Below are 10,503 nucleotides of genomic sequence, written 5' to 3'. Positions count from 1 at the left end.
TGAGTTAAATAAGGAATATAAGTTGTTTTATATCAATATACATCCACCATGAGGTTGAGATGGATTTCACACAAATAAAGTGTTGAATAAAGTATTTATGTAGGTTTTATATGCATAGGACTGGTTACAGTTTCCCATTAAATTGCACTATGAAGACCTGTTACCCAATGGCACAACCAATTACTAAGTTTACACTTGCTTTTTATAGGGGCATTTCTAATAAAACAATGGTAGATCAGCAATAGTTTTACCACCTGGATCCTTTTTAGTTGTGAAAACAGAAGGGGCAACTTGCATTTTTATAAAAAATAGTAATAATCACCTGATTCTGTATTATGTTTTGCAGACTTAACAATGTCATCACCAAACTTGCCGTTAGTGTGCAGCTTCCTCCTCTGATAGAACCTTATGAAACTGTCATGAACTGTGTGAAATATGTGGCCGCCAACCTTACCGATCATGAAACGGGTATAATCAATGTCACTTTGTAGCCGCCATTTTATGTCTTCAACCATTTATTGTATAAACTCTAAATGGTCTTGGCACTATAGTATAATAAATAGCTACAATAGTCAAGACAAGAAAACCACTAATGAAGCAGGATTCTATAATGCAATATAGATTTCTCTGCAATTAATGTACTTACTCAGGATTTGAGAAGCTGCACTAAAGAACTCATTCCAGTATAGATTTTCTTCTTGTAAAGTCTCTTATTAATCATCTTATCTTCTTTAGGGCACCTTGACGTGGCAATTCAGGATTTGTTTAACCAAAGCAATGTATTAGCAAGTGGATCAATGGTTCCAGAGTTACTCAATCTCAAGGCAAGTTGTCTAAAGCAATGTTAAATCATTTCTGACACTTAACCCATTCATAATTTATTTTATGTTCTGTAACATACCATGATGGTAGGCAAAATTATTTATCAGAGCCCAAGACTGGCTAAATCTCATTTCAACCCTTGGTTTTCAATTCTATATTTCTAGTGGCAGAAATCAAGTTGAGGTAACACTTATTTTACCTCTGTTTTATGAACTGGGGTCCATGTAACACAAGTTGCCTATTTGCCATAACATGTGAGCTAAAGGAGTTCAAAAACAATCAGTAGGTTTCTTTGACCAAACCTTAAAATGAAATGACTAAGGACCAAGTTCAGGTGGTAGATGGGAGAGAACAGAATATCAAAAGCGCTTCGCTCAAGTAAATGGAACTGCTCATAGGCATAACTATAGGGAGGACAAAGTAACAAGTGTCACAGTAAGAAAAAAATTAAATAGCAGTTATATTGAACATTATTCTCTTTCAAAAGTTCAAAAATCCCACCAATGTCATTTTTTATCTAATATTTGTCTTTATTGAAACATTGGGGCACATTTACTAAAAACTGCCAAACTCCACTATTTGCGGTCTCTCTGTGTAGTGTGCAGGGGGCGTCAGATGCATGATTTCTGGCGCCCATTTTTCATTAATCTGGTGCCCTCTGCACTGCTCCAACAGAGTGCACCATTATTTTGGTGCACATTTGACATTGGGCGTATGACACAATGTCAGACTTTGCATGTTAAATGTGGAGCTCAGTCAGACTGAGAATCGGAACGCCCATTTCAGTACAGAATTTTGTGTTGCGTTATAGAGTCGGGTAAAATGCAAAGTGCGCCACAATTGTGTCACATGCGGCACAAATGTGTCACGTACACATCTTAAAGCTGTTTGTACATGAAAGAATGTGCAGTTTGTACACGAAGGTCCGATAGAAAACTGGTGCAGGGTATTTAGTAAATCTGGGTTATTGTGTTAATAATTTGTGAACATTTTCTTTCCTACAGATAAATCAGCTAAAAACTGTAGCTACTATTCTCTGCGAAGTGGATGGTTCAAGCAATACCCAGTCATACTGCTATGTCCCGTGCCAGTACCTAACAATGCTGCAAGAGGTGGCCAATGTCGCAACTGCAGGAATAACCATTGGCAAAACAAGTCAAACCTGGGGTGTATCCACAATAAAATCGCGACTAGACATTATATTTATGGGTATTGAGAATGAAATAAACACAATGATAAATTCAGCGTAAGTCACTGTACTAATGAAATGGTCTATACATTACCATGACTAGAAGGCCAAATGGTCTTTTGTTGAAAACCGCTTAATTTTTGCATAACTGGTTACTTAAATTATCATCAACTTGCCCTGGTACATATGCTCCTGAATGCAGACATGGACATATTGCCCATAATTAGCCAAAATGTATTATAAGACCCCTTTCACAAGACCGTATATGGCGGTCGTATACTAGCTGTAAGAAATGCATTGTGCACAGCATAGTATGGTACATGTGTGACAATGCCATCACCGGCATTTCCAGGAGAGTAGTATCCAAAATTTCTTATTTTATTCGATCTCTGGTTGTGACGGGGTCTTTGGGGTTTGTTGATGCTGGGGATGAACCTGTCTGAAGGTGAGCTGAACTTTTGGATTTCTTTGTTTGCATTACATAGTTGTATTGCAGTACATGGTATAAGAGGTTAGGGGGCCTAAAATACGGTATTAAAGAGTTCCAAAAATTTAAAAAAACACATAAAATTTAAAATAATCCTTTCCCTTGATCAGAAATGAAAAACAAAATGTAATAGTATTAAAACATAATAAAACCTATATAAATTGGATATCTTTATGATTGTACTAAACCAAAGAGTAAAGGGGAATTGTCATGGAGTGCACAGTGAACCCTGTAAAAACAGAGCCCAAAAGAAAATGATGCACATGCGGCACAGCCAAACCCTACAGCAGAGCTTACAGCAGAGCTTAACTATAACTATATATGTTACCTGTTTTTGTATTTTTTTCCATCTTACCATATGCATATGAAATACTAGGTAGTATAGTTGGCCCTCATAAAGTTCTTTAAACAGAAAAGTTATTGAAGGAGGTGAGCAAAAACTGAAACGCAAACACAAAAACAAGAAAGGGCATCGGCGGCAAGGGGTTACCTTATTATAAAATTTTTTTATCTTATCTATGTTCTGTACTAAGAATTGTGAACACACAGTAATTTTTGCCAGTGTGTGATGAATAAGTAAAGATCTCCTGAGTCCTATTTTGTGTGTCTGATAAGGACTTTTGTAAGAGCCCCATATTTTTAGATTTTGTTTAATAAAATAATAATTTCAGAAAGAGCTTCCTTAGCCAATTCTGTATTTCTGATTTACAATACAACCCTAGTTTTCTTTCAGCGGTGGACGTATCTGTGAGTAATAGAACAATTATCTTTCTCCATTTTATTTCAGTCTTCAAGGAAGTTCCTTATCAAACATAACCTCAATGCTGAGCAAATTTACCAACATGACTAATGTCACAAGTGCCACTGCTCCAGGTATGTTTGAACATAAAATAATCATTTTATGTCAAGTAAAATGGGTAAATCAGGCAAGATTTGGTCTAAGCATGTGATACATCCATGGCAAATGTATTAATACTAACTTTACTTTTTAACAGTAACTTTAGGAAGCATATTCCACAACAGTAGTCACGTGGAGAAGCAGTTAAGGCAAGTAGTAAACCTGAGCGATTCCAGCATCACTGCACTGATGAACGTGGAGATCCCCAGTAACAAAACTAATGTGAGTCTTGAACTTTTTTGCTATATATACTTAGTATCCCAACTTCTTGTAAACAGAAGTAAATATCAGATAATTTTACATATAGATCAACTATTGACATGAAATCAGATGAAGTTCATAATATTAGGCCATGGTGGTATCATTAGCCCTCTACAAGTATTATAATTGTTCTGGCATAAAAAAGGTTAATGTGGAGTTAACATTTTCAAGGCATTAAAGAAAAACTATAAAGTATAAAAATTGCACTAAGCAAAAATAAGCAATTCTCTAATTTACTCTAATTAGCTATATGGTGGTGTTTAGCAGCTTGCAGAGATTTTAACCTGTACCCTAGGCTAGTCTCCATTTGCCATGCTTTATGGCTACTATGGGAATCTGTATAGGACAGCTGGAGATAACAGGAGGCATATTGGGAGGGCAGAAGTGCATGTTACAAGCATTATCACATGCTTAAGGTTGTCTAAGTACAAATAAGCTGTCCTGCATCATGTGAAAGGCCTTAATTTTCTGACAAAGGACCTTGAGTCAGCCAATCACAAACACGCTGTCCTAATTTATATGAATACCTTCAGTCCTCTGTCCTCAGTGTCCTTAGCAGAAAGTCCTACCCACTTTAGGAACAGTTGAATATGATTTTATAAGAAGAGCTAATAGATATACTAGGATATATCTCAGGCTAGAAAGAAGCCAGCAGAAGGATGCAGGTATCGTTGGAATTGTTAGAGGCTCTCTCCAGCTGTGCTCAAAATTTTTTTTCTAGTATTGCTGCTTCAGGGGAATTTGAGCATCAAAGTACTGATAGGAAGCAGAGCTGGATAACACAAGGCCTTGATTAGGCGTTGTGTTTGACACCCATGATGTAATGAATGGTGCAAGGCACCTAACGCGAAAGATTTCAGATTTTTAAAGAACCTTTGATGATGGTATGATTGAGGAGGGGGAGTGTCCTGCTCTTCTGAAAGCAGGAAATCAAATTCTAAAAACAGAGAAGACTTTACATGAAACTGCAGATCTGATTACTACAGAGCAGTGCCAATACTTGTAACAATGAAAACAGATCTGTGTATGAATGGGTCTCATGCTCCTCACCCATCATGATGGCATTACAGGTCCTTTTCACTGCTTTAACCTAGGATATAGGGTCAGCTCCCATTCCTACTCTACTATGAACTGTTTTCTATGTGCATTGATATTGTACACATCTAAATCTCGCTCTAGAGATCAACACTGAAAAATAATAAAAGTGATTCTATAATGTTTAATATTTCTTAACAAATATACAAATACAAATATTAACAAATAATCAATTCACAAGAATAATTAAAAAAAATTCTAATTGCATTAGCCATTAAGCTCTATAATCTTTTCCATACAGATTAGCGATTGGTTTATCATCCTGTATCAATGTAGTACAAACAACTCCCTGGTAGCTGAGCCATTGCAAGTATATTGTAATTTACCTCCGGATAAAGGATACCAAATGGTTGTAATATTTCTCCAGAATGTGGATATTCTTCAGTTAACATACAGAGTAAGTAATACACAATGATAATGTATATGACATGTTTTATCATATATACTTTTTTGGGATTTTGTCAATGCTAGTCTTTAGAAAGAGATATCTTCTCTTGCAGATGATGGTTCCATCAGAATGGCAAACAGCTATCCAGGCCCTGATGGCTTTACTGAATAATTTGATCAACACATTTAGTGAGATGTTAAAAAAACTACCTTCCCAAGAGGGATTAAAAAATCTGATGGAAATCATGAACAAATTTATTACTTCATCAAATACTTCAAGCAGGAAGAGAAGAAGTGTGGTATGTAGTATATAAAGAGCTGTCATGGCAGATATGGCTGTGACTGTTATGGGGGTCAACTGGCTACTGGAATCTTATATAATATGTAGGTTCTGGTCTTGATCCAGTTTCCCATCAGTAGCATTCATGCTGCACTTAACTCAACTATATGGGTTTCTACAAAGACATGTGTGTTCTCATACTTTACTTTAGTATTAACTTTGAATAATGAGTAAAATCCCTATTTTCAGGATCCTCTGGTATCAGCACAAACCCGCGCAACCATTCCTACAATTCCTGATATTACAAGATATATGTGTACTGGGAACTACAAGGCACTGGGCCAGGTCCTGGCCTTACTCTACGCATCCACAAAGTCATCTTCTGGTCAAAACAGCGAGAGAGCCAAATCTATTGACCAGCTATATGGCATACCTTCTGACAGTAAGTGCTAACTATAGGAGACACTACCCGTGTTCAACAAGTTATTCTCTCTGCAGCGGATTTATGCCAAATGTCTATTTTGCAGACAAGTTTTGCCGCAGCTTATTCACCAATCTTGTTAATACGACGAGTGGTGCCACTTACTGGATGCTCCTGAAGCCTCTGTTATATGGACAAATTCTTTATGCGCCTCATACCAAGGAAACTGAGCAGATAATGAATAAGGTAAGAGTAAGTTATGTAATGATTTTACATAGATTAGGGTGTGTTCACTTGAATTTTAGTTAGAAATACAATTCAAGCACAGTTGGAGTCCCAATTGCATATGTGACCCTAATCAAGTCCCTAATCAAAGGGGGGGGGGGGACTTGCAGTCATCATTTTGCCACAGACATCAACAGTAATAAGTGCATGGCCCTATTGATGGACTGTAGTTGGCAGGAGACAGTATGTGACAGGAAGTCCCGAGTCCTGCTTCTGGGGGGGGCATGTGATCTGCGGCTGCTACAGACCAACCATGGTGACCCAACCATAATCTTGTACTTGTACCTTGGAAAGTCTCTTATTAGTGTCCAACCCCTTTATGATGATTATATGCTAACTTTTTGTATGTAAGGACCAATGTACTTCCATCGTTACATCATTGAGAAAGACTGGAAATGTGAATGATTTTAAACAAATGTCTTGTATTCTTCTGAAATATAAACTTGTATTTTGATCTTTTGGCAGACAAAAAATAATCTACTTGAAGTGGAAAGTTACAAGACAACATTTAGTGATTTATCCACCCAAATTCAGACATTTTTGAAGAATAAGGAATTCATCAATGCCACTGGGGAGCTCATCAAAGTATTGCAGGTAAGTCCTTATTTTAAAGTAAATCTACCACCAGGATGAAGGATTGTAAACCAAGTAAATTACATGCAGGTGTGTATCCCCCCATGTCAGGGTCCACTCTACTTTTAGCTTTTTATGTCTTTGTTTTAGCAAAAAAAGACTTTAAAAATTATGCAAATAAGCCTAAGCAGCTCCAGGCTCGATATATGTTGACAGAGCCTGGAGTCCCTGAGGTTAATTTGAAAACTTTTTAGGGCCTATTTGTAAAAACAAGGGCTAAGAAGCTAATAGAAAACCGGATACTGTCAGATGGGGCACACACCAGCAAGTAAGTGTGCTTGGTTTACAATACTTCATCCTGGTGGTAGATTTCCTTTAAGATAGTCCTAAATGTACTTGAGTGTATTGCATAGTCTATTACACATAGCCTCTTGCTCTAGATTCGGGTTTGTGAAAGCCAAAGAAATTTGGATTGTATTGAAGGAATGTATATTTTTTGCAAAAGGTTGGGGAGATCCATAAGAATTATACTGTGCATTACAAATTATTTTCAGAAAATCAGAATTTTCTATTCAGAAATACGGGCAGTAAAGCTGTGTCTGTTCATATTTCTGTATGGTGGGATGGTTTTTGCACATGGCATTGGGACGTTTTCCATATGTTACCACCCTTAGGTTGATCTGGAAGTGGCACCCTGCTAAGGGTATTGTTCACATGCCATTGTATTTCATTTGTGAGGTCTGGGTGGTCAGGCATTTCGCTAGATTTTCACATCATAGCGTCAGCATTTAGGAGTTTAAACTTGCATTTAACTAATATGGATTGTTTTGTCTTATATATGCTACTCACAATATTAATCTTTCCACCCTTAGGGTCTTCTGACGAATACTGTTGTTACTGGATTTCTACAGAACTTTATGAATTTTGACACCACCGGTCTATCTGGAAACCTAACTGCAGTTAGTAAGTGACTGTGCATCTACACAGAATAGGAAACAGAATAGTGATTTTCAGAAGTGCATTATTGTATTCATGCACTAGAAGGCGATGTTTACCACAAAAAGGGCCAAATTGTCCAAATTCTGTCATTTTAATATCTCTGGAACAGTCCTGTGCAACACTAAGCTGTTATATTTACTATAATGTGGTTACATCTTTCTATATAACATCATCTGTAGATATATGAAACCTGCAATGTGAATATAAGCTTTAGAATATAAAACTTTCTTGGTTTGGTCTTTTAAACACCTGACCCTATAAGCAGAGTAACCCCTGCCCCCCATAATACTATTTTATATCTACCATTTAACCTATTTACCTGGTAACTCTAGATGTGCGAAGTCCAGACAATTATTTATGTATATTTTGTTACTTTTCTTTGCTGGTTCTTTAACTTTGTTATTTTGTAATGATATATTTTATGAGTTATATATAGGAAAAAAGTAAGTAAAATAAATTACAATAAAACAACAGAATTTTTTCAACTATCCCCCCCCCCATCCATTTACAACTCTGTATCATGTTTGTATTCCACAGATAGTTATATCCAATTTTTAACTCAGAATCAAGGCTACCTTGCATCAGGCCAGATTTTAGTTCAAGCCATGCACAGCCTTATGTCCTGCGTGTCATATGACCGTATTACAGCTTTCAACACTACTGCCGAAATGTTGGCGAGAGCAGAGGAGCTTCAGAAGAATAATGGACTATTTGCAGGTGATGGCATTTTTAATTTTTTTTTATTAACTTTATACTCATTCAATATTATAACAGTGCACAATTGTTTGAAGAAATTCCTGGATATTAAAAATCAAAATAAATATCCCATGGAGCACTGGGCATACCTGGGCAAGTGCCGGGGCCTAGGACTGCTGGAGGGACCCAAATAAGGCTGCACATAAGGAATCCATGGGGCGATGGGGGCTAAAATAACCATGAGGGGACTGTATATAAAATAACAATGAGGGGGCTCTTTGGATGATAAACTAGGGAATATTTTAGGGAACTGTTTTAGTTTCTGAATCTTTAATGCCACCACGTGAGTTCACTGCAAAGGGGCCCACTGAGGCTCCGTCACCCAGGGGTCTACTGAAACCTGGAGCAGACCCTGCCATGGAGCTATGGATTTGGAATGATACTCCCAACCAATTATACTATTAATAGCCTATCCTATAAATATGTTAATTTTAGCGACAGAAATCCCCCTTTAAGTTTTAATTATTCTTTATGACTGTACCAGTAATTTTTTTCCCTTATAGTGGTTACTTTCCATCTACCCTCCGGTAGCAGCAGAGATGCACGTGCAGCTTCTGGCTTACCTAAGCAAATGAAATACAGTATCTCCATGCGCTCACTACTATCAGAGAACACCAACTTCATCAGAGATTCCTACTGGGTTCCAGGGCCACATAACTCTGTGAACAAATATAGTCGCGGGTTTGTGTACTTACAGGAGAATATTGACAGAGCTATCATAGAGATGCAGACTAACAAGAAGCTGAATGATGTTGGTGTACAATACCAACCCATGCCTTACCCCTGCTACCAAAGGAACGGGTATGTACATACAGTGATGTATACAGTGCCAACAATTCTTAAAGGGGTTGTGCTACCAAAGACACAGACATAAATGTCTGATGGATTGGTTTCTGCCTAGAGTGATCAGGACAATGTAGGTCCTCATGTCTGCTAAAGTGCCCCACATGGTATAGTTCACATGTGGAGCCTATGGACCTGTGCTCCGTTCTGTATAGGAATCTCAGACGACTTGCAGAATTATTATGAACACTGCGGGTCTCAGTGTCGGAACATCCAGTATCAGACACTTATTTTCTATCCTATGGCTAGATCTCTTCAGTGGCACAGCTCCTTTAAGTCTTTACTATTTCCCTTACACTATGAAGTCTTCAACCATCACCAAAGTCTTCAACCCTTTTTCTTGTTTCGGCAGTTTCCTCTATAGCATGTCCTTCTCGCTTCCCATCGCCTTGATGATCACGTGGGTTCTATTCATTGCAGCCTTTGTAAAGAAACTGGTTCATGAGAAAGAACTTAGACTACATGAGGTAGGACAAGCCAGGAAACATGTTTTCCAGTATGATATTTGTAGGAAATATCTTATGAGCCAAATTTTTTTGTATCTTTCTAATACAAAAGTGTTGGGGAATTTGTGGAAAAGCCAATGTAATTGCATAAATAAATAGTTATTCAAAATTATACATAGACCCTGCAGATAGTATATGGTTCAAACACTGCAGAGGCACATATGTTCATATATAAACTCTCTGCAAAAGAAAATAAATGAGTGAGTAACTTCTTTTGGTCTATTGATATATCCTAAAGTCTATCAATCCAAATACTATAATAAACAATTAACAAGCAATAAAGACCAAGAGGACAAAACATGTGTTGGGGAGCTACGGAGAATTTACCACAGGTGTAACTACAGGGGTAGCAGCTAAAGCAGCTGCTATGGGGCCCACAGTGTCATGGGGCCCCAAGCATTTGGGGTATTGGATGTGAATACGCTGTATGTGTATATTTTTATGATGTGTGTATGCTCTAAATGTGCATGCATATGTATATGCTGTATGTCATTGTATATGATTCATGGGTGTATATGGTATATGTGGATATGCTGTATGTATGTATATATGGTGTGTGTATACACTGAATGTATATTTTTAAGGCATAAGTGGGGCCCCATTCAGAAGTTTGCTATGTGACCCCGCCTCTCCTAGTGACCCCTAACATACATAGTAATAACAATGAAACAAAATACTATAAGTATGTATGCAAAAATGTA

General features: G+C 37.4%; 1 protein-coding gene across 1 annotated transcript in view; it reads left to right on the top strand.

The window, feature by feature from the left end:
- Positions 1–10,503, top strand: part of LOC140075443 (uncharacterized) — a 163,721-nt gene that overhangs the window by 95,079 nt on the left and 58,139 nt on the right. Inside the window, exons 15-28 of the mRNA XM_072121366.1 lie at positions 347–468; positions 736–824; positions 1,827–2,068; positions 3,286–3,371; positions 3,494–3,618; positions 4,994–5,149; positions 5,253–5,438; positions 5,669–5,861; positions 5,947–6,086; positions 6,591–6,719; positions 7,571–7,661; positions 8,235–8,414; positions 8,957–9,254; positions 9,649–9,763. Of these exons, the coding sequence (XP_071977467.1) occupies positions 347–468; positions 736–824; positions 1,827–2,068; positions 3,286–3,371; positions 3,494–3,618; positions 4,994–5,149; positions 5,253–5,438; positions 5,669–5,861; positions 5,947–6,086; positions 6,591–6,719; positions 7,571–7,661; positions 8,235–8,414; positions 8,957–9,254; positions 9,649–9,763 (2,152 nt within the window). The remainder of the gene's footprint in view (positions 1–346; positions 469–735; positions 825–1,826; positions 2,069–3,285; positions 3,372–3,493; positions 3,619–4,993; positions 5,150–5,252; positions 5,439–5,668; positions 5,862–5,946; positions 6,087–6,590; positions 6,720–7,570; positions 7,662–8,234; positions 8,415–8,956; positions 9,255–9,648; positions 9,764–10,503) is intronic.

This window comes from Engystomops pustulosus, chromosome 8, assembly GCF_040894005.1.
Source record: "Engystomops pustulosus chromosome 8, aEngPut4.maternal, whole genome shotgun sequence".
Lineage (NCBI taxonomy): Eukaryota > Metazoa > Chordata > Amphibia > Anura > Leptodactylidae > Engystomops > Engystomops pustulosus.
The sequence above is the reverse complement of the archived record's forward strand: the minus strand, read 5'-3'. Positions and strand labels throughout refer to the sequence as shown.